The sequence below is a fragment of the Lactuca serriola genome, chromosome 1, assembly GCF_051521515.1.
Source record: "Lactuca serriola cultivar US96UC23 chromosome 1, Lser_US96UC23_V15, whole genome shotgun sequence".
NCBI lineage: Eukaryota > Viridiplantae > Streptophyta > Magnoliopsida > Asterales > Asteraceae > Lactuca > Lactuca serriola.
In genome coordinates, this window is record NC_136408.1 from 52,854,335 (window position 1) to 52,874,379 (window position 20,045).

The following is a 20,045-nucleotide window of genomic DNA, read 5'->3' on the forward strand; positions in this document are numbered from 1 at the left end:
AACATATGATGAATACCATGAGAATAACAAAAAAGGTTTGTTGATGAAGACACCTTGGAAATGAACTTTTATTAAGAAGAATATAGTCATCGATCTACAGTTACTATGGTGGGAGCAAGGGTTTCTTCAATGAGGAGGGGATTGAAGAACACAATCGGCTTATTTAAAACAATTCAAAATAAATGTATACACATGGCCATTTCATTAAATAACCCGACACCGACATTTTCTTTCATGATATGTACATTACCTTTGAGCCCGATATCAAGTTACATAAAGGTCTTTTAAAACAGAAAAATATAAGTTCATTACCTTAACGTGACAAAAAAAAGCTTGGTGACTTTTCAAAACAAACACAATAAGTTTGATGGGCAAATGACCCTTTGAAAGAATTATCAAGTCTCATCCAAATAATAAGGGTAATGCATATAAGCATATATCAAATATTTTTAAGAAACTAGCTTATAAACTACTTTAATGATCTAAGCAAACACTATATTGCAATAAGCTCGGAACATAAACTAGCTTATACACGCCAAACAAAGTCTAAGTTTATCGCCTTGACCCGTTGGTGGGAGTTTATCCCAACATTTCTCATTGTTTCATATTATATATATTTACACAAAGTAGTTTTTCACAGTCCAGCCAATTCTTCGCAGGCCACCGGTGTCTCATTTAGATCTGGCAAAACAAACTGCCTCTTCCGGATCTCTATTTCTGATTCAACTTTACCAGACACCTGAATAAATTGGCCAACCTCCTTTTTGGGGACTCTATGCAAATCATTCTACAAAAGCCAATGAAACATTTCAATTATTAAATTTGAACAAAAAAAACATCAAATTACAACTCTTCACCATGTCACAATACAAAGTTACTCTTTACAACAAAAAGAAAAACTAAAAATAGAAAGCAAACCTTTCTTTTTCTTGATTTATTGTCCATATGAGTTGTTGAACTTTCAACCTGCAAATTTCATTTGAGGATATTAGTATATGTCTTTTATTTTATTTTATTTATTTTTAAAACTTTCCTAATTAATCTAAGATTTTGAAATCGGATTATCCAAAGTCGATACCCGAAAGCCTCACCGTAACAAAAATGGAAACACGTTGTTATTGATTACATCCCAACCAACAAGAAAAGGAACATAAGTAAAAGTGGCCCCACTCACAGAATACGAATTTCCAAAATCCAAATTTAGTAAGTAAATCAAAAGACGATAATACCCTTCAATTCTTGATACGAAAACACCTACTATCCTAACTCTACACGGTTTACATACAAGGTATAGCCGCATAGGATCCAAATCCAGGAACACTTCAGGGGTAATTTCGTCCACGAAAAAATGTCACTTTTGTCTTTAAGAAGCTTTATGCATGCTGGAAGTTTATAAAAAATTTACCCTCTCAGATAAAGAAACTATAATGTTCTTTTTACCAATGTACCCTCGAAAATACTTGTCCTCGGGTAAATTCATGGGTAACTGGGAAAATAAATTAAGGAAAGTATGAGACGCGAAATCGAATCTATACACTACTGGCCAAACAGGATCCGATCTACCCATTTATATATGAATTGACTGAAAAGCCCTCGTTTGCACATATGAATATTTGGGGTGTTATCGTCAACTGACAACAGACCGAAAAAGTTGAAAAGAGGACGAAGATAGAAGATGGAAGATGAATAGATGATAAAAGTCCACAAAGGGCAGAATGGTAATAAACCATTGCATATGTTTGTATGTTTTGCCAACTGATACGTCGTAAATCCATCAATACGCCGGCCGACGACCAGGTCCGACAGATCCGGTCGACGGAAAACTAGTTATAGGTAAGAGATACAAACCTTGACGTATCTATCTCCGGAGGAGAGATCTGACGGGCGACTGGACTCATCACAACCGTCGCTCGTAGACGGAGCACCTCCGTTGCTCCAGGACAGCGGCGTGCTAGGGCTCCTCTGTTGTCCTTTCCCGAATCCGTTGGTAACGGAGAAGGCGGCGGTGCTCGGTGGTTTCGAGCGAGATTTACGATCGCCCCATCCGACTGGATTCAACGACGCTGTGGTGGTGGCGGTTGTTGTTGATGTAGTCGGCGGTGGTGAAACGTGTGATGAGGCAGATTGTTTTAGACGCAATAAAAGCTCCGCCACTAGAGCGTCGCTGGTAAACGCCGCGGCTACCCATCGTTGGTTCATCATGTGAGCTGTTTGTATCTTGTTCAATCTTCACGGTTAGAGGCAACTGATAAGGAGATATGAAGAGTGGAATAATGGTGACGCTGGGAAGGGAAAAAGGCATTTATAGGAACTGTGAACTGAATTGAGTGAATGAATATTTTTATGTGATGTGGGTCCAAGACTTTACTTGAATATTTTCTCAAGATCGTGATTTTTATATATTAAAACTATAGGTGCATTATTTTTTCTGAAAGGATTGATATAAGATATTATATATTGTTTTTTCTTTTCTTTTCAAATTCAACTTTAATATTCTTTTAAAAGACATTATTAGTATTTTATTAAACTTTTAACAAGTTTACGCGTAATATTCTAATTATACAATTTATCAAATTTTCTTTTTCCAAAAAATCGATTTTTTGACCCTCACACAATTATTTTGGAATCTAACTTCTATTTTCATGTTTTGATATGATGTGTAATTATGGTCAGTCTTGATGTAACGAGTTAGAGATAAAGAGTCTCTTCTGTTATTATAAGTTTTTTATTTTTAAATAAATAAATAAATAAAAGGTTCTTAAAACAATATAAGATACCAAGTCAACTTAGATTGTCATTCGCCTGTTACATTCTTCAATCATTATGCAAATAGATTTTCATATACATTTCGCTAACAAAAATTAAACACAATAGTCTTTCTTTTTGTTTCGAACAAATCAATGTTTTATTTAAGTTTTAATTCCAAAAAAACTATTAAAACGCTATAAACAACAACAAAAAAATGAGAATTATGAGTCAAAACAAAAAAGTTGATTCAAATGGATATAAAAATTAAGTCTCAAAGTAATATAATTATATTACAGACATAGGGAGCATTAGGGGGCAAAGTGGGCATCTGTATAATATATATATATATATATATATATATATATATATATATATATATATCCATTTTTTGTTGTTGTTTATAGCGTTTTAATAGTTATTTTGGAATTAGAACTTAAATAAAACATTGATTTGTTGTTGTTTATAGCGTTTTAATAGTTTTTTTGGAATTAGAACTTAAATAAAACATTGATTTGTTTGAAACAAAAAGAAAGACTATTTTGTTTAATTTTTGCTAGCGAAATGTATATGAAAATCTATTTGCATAATGATTGAAGAATGTAACAGGTGAAGAATGACAATCTAAGTTGACTCGGTATCTTATATTGTTTTAATAACCAAACATAAATACATCTTCCTAACATTAATCTATGTTTATAATCTAATATAAGTTTTCATGTTTTCCTGATTAGAAACATTGTAAAGCCATAGATAGTTGTTTTTCATTTGCTATGATCTTTAAGCATCGTGCAAATAGATTTTGATATGCATTTTGTCAACAATATTTGGACACAAGAATTATGAGCCAAAACGAAAGAGTTGGTTCAAAAGAACGAATTTGTCAAATGTGAGATTTTTTTGAAGTTTAGAGTTTTTTCAAAGAAGATTTTTAAAATCGGAAAGATTCCCGATTTAAATGCTAAAATGGCCGAATAGGAAAAAAATAAAAAATGCAAATTTTTGTTAGAAAAAAAAAAGTTAAGGAGTAATCCAGAAAAAAACCAAATATGTAAGATGTTTTATTATATTAACCATTTCTTAAATTTTCATAACTATTTATTAGAATATTGTATCATTTGAAGATATGGAATGTAGGAAACTAATCTAATGTTTTCAGATTAATAAAATGATCACGACTTTCGAAGTTTGTTATGATTAAATCAGTTTTGGTTTTATTTTCAGGATGTCGTTGAGATGTGACACAAACAATTTGAAACATAGACAATCGTATATTTTAGAATTTATTTATTAGTATTTACTATCGAGACAGCTGAGTTCAATTTACTATTCGAGACTGAAGATACGAGATGCACACTCGAAGGCGGGGTCTAAGGGCAACATCTCTAATGAGGTCCAAGTAACAGAGCCCCTGACGGTTTCCTTATAACTACCCTTTCTATAAAGGGATTGGTCTGAAATCATATTTTCCCTTTAAAACTCTTTTACTATATTAATATTATCATGATGCAGTTGCGGTTTTTCTTTATAACTACCTTTAACCGTTATTTTCTGGAACCAGGGTGTTGTAAACACCTTTTGACCGCCATCTTCCTTGTATAGAAGGAAGATAATCGTTGCAACAGTTATAAAATTTTATGAATTGAAAATGGATTTCCGTGTCTCTACATCAAACTATTGTGGCTTCCAAATTAATGTTACAACCAAATCATATATCTTTGTATTCTCAGTATCTTGGAATGTTCGTTATTATCCATATAATTCATAATAGTGACGTCAAATATTATTTTAGGTGTAGTTACTCTTCGAATACGATGTTTGTTTTCAATCATGCTGTCCAAAATGATGAGAACTATCCTACTTTAACTAAAAATCAACTGTATGGGAAAACCGGCCCGACAGAAATTGGTCTGGTGTCGGTAGTAACCAAATATATAATTTATTCCATGTTATGGACTCCCACGAGAGGCAGCAACTAATAATCACGGGAGTAGAGGACAATATCGATTGTAAGTTGTAATCTAATCTAATAATATAATAATTATACAGGCATAACCTATGATAAAAGATAACGACATAAGGAACACTTAAACTCGAATTTTTTGTATTTATTATTGACGTGTTGTATTACAACCTACAAGACCATACATATTCTTGTAGTGAATTGACCACCCTTTTGGTCTTTTATAATTTTGTATTTTGTATAGTTGTCTACTTGTCTTGTTGGATTAGGGGGGATGTGGGGTAGTTCATGATTCAGTGGATGCGTGTGCACTGTCCAGGATCAAGATACCAGTTATCCTTCCTACGTATGCTTTTGAATGGTCGACACATCACGTGCTTTACGTACCATAAATCTGATATTCGAACCTTACACATATATTATTAATTTCTCATATTCAAAGAGAGTCATAGTCATAAATCCCATCAAAATATTCTACCCTTGTGTTTATTATACACACAAAAAAAAAAGGACAACACATGACAATCTATCTGTCCTAGATTGTGTTTGACATGCATTTGACTAATACTAATGTTAATGTTTTGTCCCAAAACTCGTTCTCGATCTCTCTTCTGCTAAAAAAAAAAAAAAACTCATTCTTCTCATTTTGAGCACATTCAAACGACCACATAAAGATGTTTGGAGGACATTGATCATATAACTGCAAACATGTCGATTAAAATACATTTATGACACACCGAGTCCCCAAAAACAATGACATACATTACATATACCCATACAATATACCTGTATATATGACTAATTGGGACTTTGGGTAATAATACCTTGCTACTTTGTCAACCAGTAAATCAAGATTAGAAAGGTGCAAACAGAAGCAACTAATGAAAGAATAATTGTGTCCAGTGATTTTTTCTTCTTTATGGATGACAGAATGCTATTCACCTGTTTTTAAACACAGACAAAATAGTTTGTTGTTAAATCATAAATAAACCCTTTTGCAAATATAATTTTTTTTTCTTTATTTTTAGTAAAATGAAATTAGTTTATGATAGTTTACTTACAGTTGGGAGACGACTGCTAACATTGCTAAGTTTTGAATTAACACCACCAAATGTTGATCTTTGAAACATGAGTGTGCCTAGGGTTTCTTGTGCTTGTGATATTACACCATCCATCTACATCCACATTAAATATAGCATTTCAAATTTCAATATATATAAAAATGAAATTTTATAAAAAAAAAAATTAATTCAACCAATAGATCCAGTTATATACACACCTGGCCTGTACTTCTCATAAGAGTAGCTCGCTCCTTAAGGAGAGACTGTTCTTGAGAGGCACCACCATCTTCAAGATCTAATCTTGTTCTATCAAACTCCCTGAAATCTTCAAGCAATGATGCATGCTCTCTTTTTGCTCTAAGGCTAGATCGAAGCCGATTGAACTCCTGTAATTAAATAGATATAAGGATCATGAAACCCTTTTATGAAAGGGTAAAATAAGAATGATGTTACCTGACTAAGATCATGATGGATTTCTTGATGACGAGTTAATGTATGAGAAAATATTTCTGATCCTCCAGATGACACCCACGCTTGCATTTGTGAAATTACATGGTTTAGTTGTTTAAGTAGCTGTTCTATTTGTGATCCAAGATCCTTTTCGTTTCCATCATCAACTTTTGTTGAAACTAATTTACGATACAGATGCATTTGATCATCCAACTGCGCTTCGAGATTCCTTGCCTTTTCCATACCCAAAATGAAAGAAACATAAGAACCATCTCACAATGAATCACACATTTTACATACCCAAAACGAAAGTTATCAATCCAAATTTGAAGTCCACTAAATTTGATCTCAATCTAGAATCTAGATCCGATCATCATTGGTTTATTATTATAAACCCTAACTAATTTAAACATCCCAGAATTCGGCAGGAAAACTTGGCCTTAATCTCAATCCGGTACTAATTACTAGTAAAGCTGAGATAAATCCATGATACCACAAACGCCGAGTTGTGCGAATTGAAATTAAACAATCAAAATAGAAAATTGACAAGTAAAAGAGGGAAAACATAAAAACCTGCTTTCGCAAGGAGTCCCAAGAGGTTGGTGGATCCATGGGAGAAGAAGGAAACCAGTTCCTTCCTGTTGAATGGAATTGATGTTTAGAATTGCGATGGACCGACAGACGATTAAACACGAAACAACTTGAACCAATAAAATAAAAAAAACCCTCGCGTATATACACACTTGAACAGAGGAAGGTAAACCCCTTCTGTAGATACACCTTAATTTTGTGTATTTTTATAATATATAAAAGAAATAGTCATATTGAAAGGTATTTATATTTTAAAATTAGATTTATAAGACGTATATAATAGTCGTCAATTAAGAAAAATAACAATTTAAAATAATTATAAGATACTTAAAAATGTTAAAAAGAATGATATTTTGAAATTTTATAAAAAGTAAACATAATATTTGAAAATTATTATGTATAAATATAATATTTTGATGTTTAAAAGGGGACACATTTTAGTTTATTCAAATATGGTGTTAAACTAAAAAAAAAATATCCGAAAACTATTTCCAGAAAATAATTACAACAATTAATGTTGTATTATATCTAAACTTAATTCAAAATGAAAAAGAAATGAAAATATATCTCAGTATATATTTAGAGAAATAAACAAATATATGTCAAAATAAATAGTTGTAAGTTAATTACATATAATAATTTAGAAAATAATATTAAATCAAAAATTCGTACAACTAAAATTTACATAAAATTAAAAACCACATTAATACTATTTCAAAAATTCATGGTGGACTAAATTAAAAAATTAACTATGAAATTAGTTTTATCAATGCACAACCAACATATGGATTATTGAGAAATATTTATCTCAAATCATATTTATATATATTTTATTTTGTGATTCTCAACAGTTATAACTATTTTTTTTTCTAACTTCAAACTTTCTAATAAAAATATCTTCTATTGTATGGTTGAAGAAAATAACAATGTTACATATATTAACAGTTTAATAATATAAGAATTAGTATTATTTCATAGTCGCTAACAATTGCTTTGTTATTTTAACGACATATATTTATTAATATTTTAACTATATAATTTGTTCAATGTAGAAACATAAACATTCAACCAGACATTATATAAAATAAGCACAGAAGGAACATAGTACATGAAACTTGTTCTAGTCATTTCATCTCAATCGGAGCAATTATGTTTTTAATCGTTATTAAATTATTTGCCTTTTAATACTAGTTTTAATAAGTTGATCCATTTTTTGTAGAAAAACTTTTGTCAAAAATCGGGTCTTAAAATCTTGATTGGTTCGGTGAATTCGCTTTGTAATGAAAAACTGAGATTTGCTTTGTAATAACCAAGATCACCAATTTGGCCTAATTTTGTATCTCGAAATGACCGGATTGAACTATAAACACTCATAATATAAAACATCTAATTCTTCAAAAACCGTTGGTGAACCGATCCAAAGTCATATACTAAATAAAAATATTAAACAAATAATTATTTCTTTGAATATGTTCTCACCAGCAAAGTAATTTCATGATTAATAAAATAAAGTATGCGACCAAAGTTTGCGTAATTTACACTTCATAGCCTTTTCAATGTCAGATCTATTCATAAATTAATTTTGAAAATGGTTGAAATCTTATTTTTTATAGCCAAGTAAATGACTAATCTTTAACTAACTCAATTTATGTATACTGATTCATTAATAGATGTAAGTTTTATGGTTATTTTGCATATATTTGTCATATATACTATCATTAAATAGCAGTGGATCTATACGGTGAGCAGAATGCAAGGCCCTTGGTGAAAAAAATCTTGAATTTATCACTGTTATAAAATATCCAAGTTAACACACATATCTTATGATAATATGATATGACAACAAAAATAATAAATGATCTCTTTCCTTGTTCTCAATATTTTCTGTTCATATATAGCTTAACAGATTAAGGTGCTGTTTGTTTTTTTGAAGCCAAAATGTCTGCAGTCTGCGGACCAGATCTGCAAGCCTCTGCAGCAGAAGAGGTGGACTAAATGTCTGCAGTCTGCAATAAGAAGACTGTTTGTTTTTAACGTCTGCAGCTGTTGTAATAAATTAATTTTTCAAACTTAATTTCACATCATAAAGATTAAAAATGCATTTTCAGTAAAAAGAGAAAAAAAAAAGAACGGGTGGTTTTTTTTTTTGGTTAAAATGAGGTCTAAAGACAGTGGCCCATGTCTGCGCCAGAAAGACCTCGCGCAGACGTTTTTTGGTCTGCGCACTTCCAAAAAACAAACACTCTGCGAGGGCATATGTCTGTGCGTTGTCTGCGCGGCGCAGACAAAATTGGTTGCGCAGCTCTTCACAAAAAAAACAAACAGCCCCTAAGTCATTTTCATTTCAAGTCCATTAAGTAAAAAGTTAAAACACAGCTTAATTAATGATTTTCCCAAACAAAACAATCCACCACAAGTAAAATGCGATAGTTAATAGTTGTAAGTTTACCACTAGCAGAAACTTGGATATAACAATAAAAGAAGCTGAAAATGTATCATCAGTTCCTCCTTCCTATACTCAAAAGACAACATTAACTATCAAACTAACAACATTGGTGGTGTCTCGCCTGTTGGAACACCTTACACAAATTTTAGCTCCTAATAACTTTTGATTAGTAAACTGTATTGCATTTTCATGGCACAAAACATCTAAACTCCAACCCAACCACTTTTCTATAAAAAAAAAAAAAAAACCTTCTCAACAAGTCTCAAAAGCATAAGAAACAAGTTAACTTAGTAACACGATTTACTCCAACACAATGACACCCGGGCTTGGTCCTTCCCCATCTTCCATTGCCACATCAGCAGTGTTTGTGGTCCCGTTGACTTCATGCTGACTCACATCACCATTGCTCTTTTCATTTCCAAGAATCTTGGAGACTTGTTCATGTATCCCTTCCAGTGGTTCAAGCTTCTTTTTCAGCTTCAAACCTGCACCAGGTTTGTTCCCCACATATGCCTCAACTGATTCAACCGCATTTTCCTCAACTATCTTGCACATCTACAAATTATATGCAACAATTTAGCTAAAATAAATTTACTTTTACACAATTAAAAAAAATAACCCAAATTTAGTTACCTCGTTATAATGGCGGGCCATTGCCAAACGATCCTTTTTATCATCACAAGCTGCTGCTGTTATTTCTTCTGGAGCTGTAAGAAAAGACCAATTAGATTTTATAAACAACTGCATATTTTATTATTTTGACTTGACAGTTTGACTTACAGATAACTTGGATTTGAGGCAATTGACCAATCATCTGAGAACTTGTGTCATTGTGGCTTGCACTTGGTCTGTCCACAACCTTTTGATCAGTTTCCATGTCATCATTCCGAATCTCATTGGGTTTTTCATCACCCTATTTTATTTATAAAAAAAAACACCAAATGAGCAAGACAGCAGAAAGAAAAAGAAACATATATAATAATGACTTACAAAGTATTCTTTCTGGTATTCGGCATTAAGTCCTTTTTCCAGAAGGAGGACACGTTTCTTAACAAACTCAACCAGTCTTCTTTGCATCTCTCTGAAGTGATACAAAGCATTATTTGCAGCAGCAGTGGAATCCTGAACTTGTGCTTGTGCTTGTGGTTGAGTAGCTGCTACTGCTGTTGCTGGTGTTTGAGCTTCAACACTTCCAGGTGGGACAAATTGACCTTGAGGTGCCCCTGGGAGACTCATATTTATACCAGGGAGATTCAACTCTTGACAAATCACTTCTTGCACCCTCAAATCCTTGTCATCAACAATAGCTTGCCATCTTCCATAACCATGCCTTTATAGTTTATAGTTCATACACACCAAACAAAACAAGAATATGAACATGATATTGAGTTGTATTTATTTATTTATAATTACAAAATTAAATTTTAAATTATTGAGCTCACTTCAAGACAGCACGGAGTAGGGTTCGATCGTGTTCCTCCTTCCAGAATTTTAAACCTCTTAATCCTGGATACCGATAGATGATGTCATCTGTAAAAAGGGGAGCACTTTGATTCTCTGAAGTGTTTTTTACCTGTAGCAGTAATTAAAACAATTAACATAGCAAAAAGATTAGAAAAAATCAAACATGTAAAAGATAGTTATAAAAACGTATTGATCATCAACTTACTTTATCTCTTACAAGAAGCAAGACTGCAATCCTGACAAGTACATCTTCTATTCTTAGCCCTTCTTTCGGAACACCATCTGCATTAAAATAAAATTATAAAAAAACATGAACTCTGACAAAAAAAATAAAAATCATAGTTTTAAGTTTTAACCATAAAAAGTCACCTGAAAAAGTTGCAGCATCTGTAATGTCTTCAGAAATGTGTGACAAGAAGAGAGTTCCATAACTGCATGACATAATAAACCAAAACAGACCATCTTTTAAAATTCAAATCACCAACAAAAGAAAAAGTTAAACTAATTTTTGCAGATGAAACAGCTCTTACACTTTAATTTCCTCATAACTCTTTTGCTTCAAACGTGAAGTAAATTCCGCCCAATCAAAGTCTCCAACCCCAAATCTGCAATGTACTTTACACAGTTAATACTGATTACTACTAAAAAAAAAGTGTAAAAAGATAAAGACAAATCTATAATACCTCATCAAGATTTGAACAAATTGAGCCCTTTGACTTTGATTAAATCCCAATACTCTAAAGGCTCTCCCTTCACCTTCCATAAGAGGAAGTAGCTCAGCATTGTCAACTGCAAATATAATTAAGAAAAAGATCCCATTAACAAATATTATCACCCCAAACAAAACAAATTTATGCAACTTATAAAAGATTAAAAGATAAAAGTGTATCATACCACGTGTTTTCTTCCTGTAAGGCTTTTTCACAGGTGTTGCTCCAGCTGAATTCTCTCCATCAGACAACTCGGCCTCATAATTATCATCAGCATCAGAGCTTACATCTTCCAATCCAGCAAGATCATCATCTTCAACAGACACCATCTGCTTTCTGCTTCTTTTACCTTTTCCCATAGAATTCAACTCTTCAACTTTGTGAACTTCATATCTGTCTTTTAACAACTCCTCCCAATAACTTGATCTTTCTGGATTTGTGGCTGCACTTTTGTCCTCTGCTATGGGTTCTTGTATTTCCTCTTCCTCTTTTGACGCCTCATCAATGTACTCAAAATTTGCCACCTAAATCATATTCATATACACAACAAAAGTTTAAAAGTTCAAGTCTTTAGTCTAGAGGTGAATAAATATCGATTTATTGTGCAAAAAAAGGAAAACCTTAAATGCTTTCAAAAAGCCATCTTCTTCTGCATCTTCCATTGCAGCATTTTCTTCTTCAGTGTAATCACGGTTAAGCAATCTATCAAAGTGTCAAACATTACAAACGTTAAAAGAAGATATAACAAACCATTTAAGGAATGTTTATTTTTTATTTGATGATCTTAATGAGTTAAGCATTTTTTTACCTATCTATTGCAGCATCATCGTAATGGATTTGTCTTGATTTCATAGCCTCATCATTCTCATCAGCAAATAACTCCTTTGATCCATACCTGATGATGTCATCCAGCTCTTCCTACATATTGTAATAAATCATAACCAGATCATATATGATATAACAATTGCTTAATCAATCAATGTAATATATTTTGTCTACATGCATATGAACATCAAATGACTATACACATGTACCTGATTGATGTTTTGATTTTTAAGCTTGCCAACAACCAAATGCTCTAACACCATCTTCTTCTTGGTCATCTCCATCATCCTTTCTTCAATTGTTCCTCTTGTTATAAGTCTAAATATCATTACCTGAAAATGGCAGTTATCAGAAATTACAGAAATACCCTTATGTTAGTTAACCGACCACAACATATAGCCTGATCTCCTGTAACAATTTCTAACCTTATTTTTCTGTCCAAGACGATGAGCTCTGGCCATTGCTTGTAGATCAGCATGAGGATTCCAATCACTGTTACAAAAAAAATATATCAAGATAGAAACAGGCAACTACAACTACAAATACAAATACTGAAAAGTTACAGCTTTTTACCTGTCATAAATAATAACTGTGTCTGCAGTGGCAAGGTTAATACCCAAACCACCTGCTCTAGTAGACAGCAGAAAGCAAAATCTAGAAGAATTACTGACATTGAACCTATCAATTCGAACTTGTCTTTCCCCTCCACTAACTTTTCCATCAATTCGTTCATATAGCCATTTCTAGAAGAAAAAAGTAAAGGTTACATCAATCCAAATGAAAGGGTCAACTGGTTAAACATTCATACCTTGTAATTGCAATAATCTTCAAGCAAATCCAACATGTGCTGAAATTGTGTATAAATTAAAACTCTATGTCCTTGCTCTTTGAGCTTCACCATCATTTTATCCAAAAGCTGCAGTTTCCCAGAAGATTCCAACAGTTGTCTGACAAATGAAAATGGACATCAATGCACAAGAAAGAAAAGGAAAACAAATATAATAAGAAACATAACAAAAGCTAAAATATATTTTACTTGTAGAACTCATTGGTGTCTTCTGGTTCCACTCCCTCCAGCATAAAAGGGTGACAACAGAGCTTGCGCAATTCCATAACCACATTAATGAGAGAAATCTAAATTCAGAATTAAAAAGTATTAGATGTTAGTTTTAAGTTGAAGAATAGATGATAGCAGATTAAGGACAAAACAGTCTTTTCACCTGGGCGCCTCCTCGGCGAGTTAATAACTGATAGTTACGAGTTAAAATTGCCTTGTAGTACTCTTTCTGCTTGCTACTTAACTCCACACGTAAAATGAGCTCCTTTTTAGGAGGTAGTTTCTTCATAACATCTTTTTTCAATCCTACATTTATCACCAAAAAATTATTATGAAGTTCAATTAAGATTTAAGAAACATAACAAGCACAAGTTTTGAATGTTTACTTCTTAGAAGATGGGGGGCCAACATCTTATGGAGCCTTGAAACTTGCTCTTCTTGATTGATATCCTTAAACTCTTCCTGAAACTCTTCCAAACTTGCAAACTGCAAAAAAATTGTAGCAACACAAGAAGACGTTTTAGGGTTATCTACTTCTCCTTATGTAATATCATAATCAAACACAGGAAATGATTAGGAGTTGCAATAATACTAACCTTTCCAGCATCAAGGAAGTGCATAAGCATGAAGAGCTCATCCAAGTTGTTCTGAAAACCATTTTCAAATCAGATCAAATATAAAAACTAAAAGATAAAGTAAATTATACAATTAAAAACTAGAACAAACCTGAAGAGGGGTTCCAGTCAATAATGTACGATGTCTGGTATCAAACTGTTTCAGTGCAGAAAACAACTTTGAATCCTTGTTCTTGAGACGATGGCCTTCGTCCACTATCTGCATGATTGAAAAGAATTCATCAAACAAAGATGTCATGATGTAATCATTGTGGTAAAAAGTCAAAAAAAGTTACCATAGTCTCCCAGCTTATTGCCTTGAGGGACCCGTTATCTATGTTGATCATTTCATAAGATGTCAATAGGACATCAAATTTAATCCTGGCTTGCTTATTTTGATTTGACCCATGACTTGACTTCTTCTTCTTGTCCTTCTTATGAGACTTTGGGAAATAAAATTCATATTCACGTATTACAGCACGTGCAGCAGCTGTTCCAACATACATAACCTGCAGTGGGTTTGGGGTTTAGGGTTTAGGGCTTTATTTTGTACAACTTATTCAAAAGAAAATATTAGAAACTGAAAGATCTTGTAACTTACAACATTCATATGAGGCGCCCATGTGGCAAATTCACGTTCCCAGTTTCTCAATGTAGAAAGTGGTGCTACTACTAGATGTGGGGAGACATTTTCTTCGTATAGAGAGGCTAAAAAGGCAATACTTTGTATTGTTTTTCCTGAAATTGTATATAACAATGTAAGTTGTAACTAACAATAACAAGTAACAAACCTGTAAAAAGACTAAGGAGAAAACATACCAAGACCCATTTCGTCTGCAAGTATGACATGTGTTTGTTTAGACCATGAGAAACGCAAGAAGTTTAATCCTTCAAGCTGATATGGGTGGAGCTCACCTACAATTACACCAAAAACATTTGGGATCTCTTAGTATCAAAAGTACAAAGCTTGCTATAAATAATATTCCCAAAATCAAGATAGATATTGCCTACCCCCAGGAAGAAATTCGGGACTCTTTTCAAATTGTTGAAATTCTTTTGACTTCTTTCTTAAGTCAGCTGCATCATGATTGTTGCTTTTCTGCTTCCTTAGTTTCCGATATCTAGACTGCAGTCTATTGAAATTCTCAATTTGTTGTTGAAATGATGAGATATCTGACTCTGATTCCCAATAACATTCATCATAGTTAAGTCCCACCCATTTTACAAGATATTCCTTTTCCTCCTCACCTTCTTGCCTGATTCATCCACCAGATATAAGATTTCACTAAAAAGAACCAAAATGTAATTTCGTCTTATATAGCTAATATATGATTTTCAAGAAAGTTCACCTGCAAGCAAGAATTCGGTCAACCATTGTATATTCTGGCCTGATAGGAACATATTCATCTTCATTGTTGTTGCCCACATTCATTTGCTTGCGAAAATTGTTTACTTTTGTCCTTAAGCGAGGCAATTCCTTGTAAGCTTTTATAAACTCTTTTTCAGGTACCCTGAAATACAGATGATTTTGCTAATCAGCAAAACATATACTGTTTAAATGAATAAGATAGTAGATAAACAGATAAATAGATATACCATGTGCAATGGAGATAAGATAGGCCTTTCCACTTCACAAGATATTGTTTGACAAATATCTGCTTGGAACCCAACTTTGAGGCATCACTATCATCAGCAACAGTAGGCCGCATTTCACAGTCCAAAAGTTTTTCAATATCATTTAGAGGGTTAACCTGCAAGTAAAATAACTCATTAAAATCAAAATGTAGCATTTGAAGTGTTGAAGAAAAGCAGTTCATATAGTGCTATTTTAGAACTTACACATTTTGGACACCTCCAGCTGGTAGGAAGAGGAGCTTTCAGAGGTGGTATTAAACACTTTGGGTGATATTCGTAAGTGCAAGTTTCACAGACAAGTAGATTCCCGGATTCACCACATGCATTACATGAATCTTCTTTCTGTACATGAATATGTAACCCAATCACAACAGAACATAATGAAATTGGTATCTAAAAAGATGAAATTAAAGAAAATTACCGCATCATCTCTATTAATCTTCTCAAATTGCTCTGCATTCTTGGATTTACCTAGCAGGATGTCTGACTCATCATCAGAATCATCCAAACTATAGCGGGGTCTTGAGTCTGATCTGACACGAAGTCTCTCAACTAAACTACTCATTCCTGCAACATAGCCAACAAAACAATTACTTTTCATTTACCTTGCAGGATCTTATAAATTAACTCTAACAATAAGGATGAATTATATTCTTATAGGTACTTCAGCTCTACAAAGAATTCATACATTACACGGGAAATACAAGTTTCACCTACAAGGGCCAAAATACAAGTGGCTAATGATTATGACATGCTATTTCATTACTATTTGAAGAGTAGCCAGTAGGGACTAGGGACCCAAAAATGAAAAAAACATTACATTTCTCAATGGTTACTTGAAACAAATTAGGATATGTCAGGCACATACATAATAGCACTACAAATTCAGGCATGCACATATTAGCATAAAAGGTTCCATTACTACCAAGAACCAAAGCTCTAATTTCAGAATAGGAAAAATGATTAGCAAATAGCAATATAAAACCCATGACCAAGATCCCATAAGAGAGTATGAGACCCAACAATACAGTCAAATTATTTGCATCAACCATTCATTTCATAAGAAGTATGAGACTGCTGATTGTGAAACCCTGGTCAGACTCAAACTTTCTCAATCGGATTAGTATTGCAGCATACAAACTCAAATGTGTGAACCCATATATGTATTAATTCTGTGCTTCATTCCATTTCTAGATAGAATGAAGCTTCTACAACTAAGCAAGTATAAACAGAATAGCATCGTATAAACAACCATGAAATAGCCCCTTCAAAGAAACTATAAGTAGAGCCAGAAAGGATGTCAATTAACATATATCAACAATCAAATTAAAAGCTTGTGCATATACAACTATCAGTAACATATTTAGATACACAATTAAAGAATCCCTAAAACACAAAATCGCAAGAGAACAAAAAATAGGTTAATTGAGGTGCATATGCCATTTCTCAAAGGTGTTTATAACAAGTGCTGATATATTAATATCTGATCATACATGGATTCTCGTGATTAAAAGCTAGGGTTTTGAGCAAAAACAACCCCACTTCGACAAAGGTTCAATATATACAGGAATTACGTGTTGCATATATTTATTGAAATGTAGCAAACTCGACACCATAATAATAGAAAAACCCCTCAAAGCAAATGAGGCTCCAACAGCATCTCAATTTTAATCGACCAATCATATCTAAGAAAAGGTTCAGCAGAATTCACCTGAAACCGCAGCGATCTTGTAACTTAGTGTCAAACTCCAATCCACGCGACTGAGATTTTGGATTTCGGTAGACAGAACCCAAACTCTGATAATAATTTACAATTGCAGGGAATTGGGTATTAGGGTTTCACTAAATCTAAAGTTCATGGGCGTGGAATCAAGAGCAAAATTAAGACAGTGATAGATACTTGCCTGCCTGATGATGACCAGTTTCTGTGTTTCAAATCTCCTTGCTCCCACTTAGGATTGGAGGAATTTGAGAAAACCCTGCGCGAAAAAAACCGAGATTTCCCTTGTTGCACTTGCACCTCTGTTTTTTGTTTACCCTTTCTTTTTTGATTCTCTTTTAACTGATTTACTAGGGTTCGTTTTATAGAAATAAAATAAATATATGTAAATACGGAGATACAAAGTTGCAGTGACGATGTATAAATACTATTTTTTTTCGTTGATCGATGTTTTAGCTGTAATTTAATAAAAAGATTAATTATTGGAGTAATTTGAAAATTATCATGTAAAAGAAATCATATCAATATAATTTGTTATGTTTTAGATTTTACTAAAATTTGTACTTAATAATTTGATAATTAAAAAAAAAATATCGTTCAACCCCATTCAAACTGTACCAATTTTTATGTATATCTTGAATCATGGTAATTTATATAGTTCAACTTTCAACACGGTCATATAAATTAAAACAACTACAACTTTTAAATGATAAAGATTCAAAATTCGAATTTTCTAAATATGAAATACCTTCTTAGAATCGTTAATTTATATTAATTCTTGTCTTGAAGATCATTTTTTTCTTTATGGAAACCTTTTTGATAATAAAACAACTAACAATATAAATCACATCGATCTTGCAAAAGTCATCATTAATGTAGAAAAATAGAGAGAGAATTCAAACTAGGGATGAATATTGGTTAGGACTCGAACCGTATCGGACCAATAACTGAAGAACTGGAAACTGATTTAGTAGTAAATGGAGAACCAAGAACTCGACTGAATACTCTGATTCTTGTTTCCAGTTCAGTTCTATAGATAAGTGTCCTCTAAGATGTGTCCGGTACCTAAATCAGACCGAAAACCGAAAAACCGAGGATCAATTTAGTGGGAAATGAATAATTGAGAATAGGACGAATACCTTGATTCTGATTTCGGTTACCTATTTTTTAAATATGACTATCAAAAACATTTTTTATGTGTGTATATTAGAGAATAATATTAGGAAAGTAATTATGATAACATTTAAGTAGGTTAACGATAGATTGATAGTTAGTTAGTAATATGATATTCTAAAAAAAAGTTAGTTAGTGGTCTTCATTATTAATTAGAAAATCAGTAATGATGTTAGTTACATGTAGGTTTAGTCTTTTGTGGTGTATGTTTGGATCTTTTTTGAACCAACAAATCTAATTTAATTATAAACTAACATCTAATTCCACCAATGTCAATGATGAGACTTGAACCCTTGATCTCAAAGAGGGAGGATGATACCTACACCCCTGAGCTAGAAACCATTTGGTCCATAATTACAACAAAACTAAAAGATCATCATTCATTTTTCATTTCTGTCGTATCAATCATTCTCTTATAATACAAACTTAGAAACTTTGTAATGATTTATGCAGTACGGATTTACTTGAGAAATCAAACGTTGTCAAGTGAGTTCATGTGATTTACAAATGGGATACATGCCTATGTATCTTGTGTCAGATTTTATATGTTTTACTTTATGCCAAATTGTTATAGATGTTTTGCAAGAGGAAAGTTATGTGTTATGTTAGTATGGTTTATGATAATGTTTTCAATGTTTGTGGATTATGAGGTTGGGATGTTGAGCATAATTTAGTTGTTAGGTTTTGATCCAACATTACTGAACGAGCTAATAATTGATCAAACGTTTAGGATATGTAAGGTTGCGATCCAACATTTATATGAGGGTTAGTTATTAGATTGTGATCAAACATTATCAGGCATACCAATAATCCCACAATTTAGCTGATGGGTTGTAATCTAAAACAATGTTCGGTTACATATTAGATCATGATCCACATAGTGTCCGATTATGAGATCTCAACGAGTGTTTTCGCTATGTTTAATTTTGTATGATTTCAATTATGTATTAGATCATGATCCATAAAGCATTAACAATTAATGAGGGGTTATGCATGCAACTAATATGGTTCAGTTTACAGCATGCATGCAACCAATATGGTTCATTTTACAGTTTTTTCGTCTATTACAAGTAAGAAAACCAAAATGACACGGTTTATAAGAAAGTAGTTGTGTTACACAAATATAACTAGATTATGACCCGCGTTAAGCGCAGGGAACACATAAATAAAATACAAATTTATATAGATATTACAAAAATAATTATAAAAAACAGGGTTATTGGTATTATTAAAATGTGTAGAAATTACACTAAAATAGGTAAATATATATAGCGTTGAAGGACCTCTTTATAGACAATATTTTTTGTTTTATTAGTTCACTGACCTTGCTTGTCACATATAAGTATCTTCAAACATTTTTTACTTGTGACACGGAAAACAACTATATACAGCCAACCATACGTGAAAATGAGTCTAAATAAGTATAATCCAACATTTGACAATGTACTTTCAAAATATATTGTTATTTTATAGCTATATTGTGAAATATAACTGTTTATTTCAAAAAAAATAGCAACTTATTTATGTTGCTTCAAAATGAACCACATAAAACCCCCCACAAAGAAACTATAACCAATAAATCAGCAACAAA

General features: G+C 32.5%; 3 protein-coding genes across 3 annotated transcripts; all 3 read right to left on the reverse strand.

Moving 5' to 3' along the window:
• Positions 1–405: 405 nt before the first annotated feature.
• Positions 406–2,295, reverse strand: LOC145088511 (uncharacterized). The gene is made up of 3 exons (XM_079026884.1): positions 1,849–2,295; positions 919–966; positions 406–787 (listed from the first exon to the last, which is right to left on the reverse strand). Exons 1-3 carry the CDS (start codon positions 2,200–2,202, stop codon positions 635–637), a joined length of 555 nt encoding a protein of 184 aa, XP_078883010.1. The 5' UTR covers positions 2,203–2,295; the 3' UTR covers positions 406–634.
• A 3,088-nt stretch (positions 2,296–5,383) lies between these two features.
• Positions 5,384–6,961, reverse strand: LOC145088521 (Golgi SNAP receptor complex member 1-1-like). The gene is made up of 5 exons (XM_079026894.1): positions 6,793–6,961; positions 6,223–6,453; positions 5,988–6,155; positions 5,770–5,883; positions 5,384–5,650 (listed from the first exon to the last, which is right to left on the reverse strand). Exons 1-5 carry the CDS (start codon positions 6,829–6,831, stop codon positions 5,537–5,539), a joined length of 666 nt encoding a protein of 221 aa, XP_078883020.1. The 5' UTR covers positions 6,832–6,961; the 3' UTR covers positions 5,384–5,536.
• A 2,283-nt stretch (positions 6,962–9,244) lies between these two features.
• PKL (chromatin remodeling factor CHD3 (PICKLE)) lies at positions 9,245–17,623 on the reverse strand. Its single transcript, XM_079026903.1, has 31 exons — positions 17,466–17,623; positions 17,273–17,358; positions 15,983–16,128; positions 15,766–15,903; positions 15,523–15,677; positions 15,276–15,437; positions 14,938–15,182; positions 14,746–14,841; positions 14,528–14,664; positions 14,223–14,435; positions 14,039–14,146; positions 13,909–13,959; positions 13,699–13,798; positions 13,476–13,618; positions 13,292–13,389; positions 13,064–13,202; positions 12,829–12,998; positions 12,681–12,747; positions 12,465–12,587; positions 12,239–12,348; positions 12,051–12,132; positions 11,615–11,954; positions 11,404–11,509; positions 11,251–11,325; positions 11,090–11,151; positions 10,926–11,002; positions 10,699–10,829; positions 10,247–10,586; positions 10,037–10,169; positions 9,890–9,963; positions 9,245–9,811 (listed from the first exon to the last, which is right to left on the reverse strand). The coding sequence occupies exons 3-31, from the start codon at positions 16,124–16,126 to the stop codon at positions 9,557–9,559; spliced, it is 4,074 nt and encodes a 1,357-aa protein (XP_078883029.1). The 5' UTR covers positions 16,127–16,128; positions 17,273–17,358; positions 17,466–17,623; the 3' UTR covers positions 9,245–9,556.
• Positions 17,624–20,045: the final 2,422 nt, after the last annotated feature.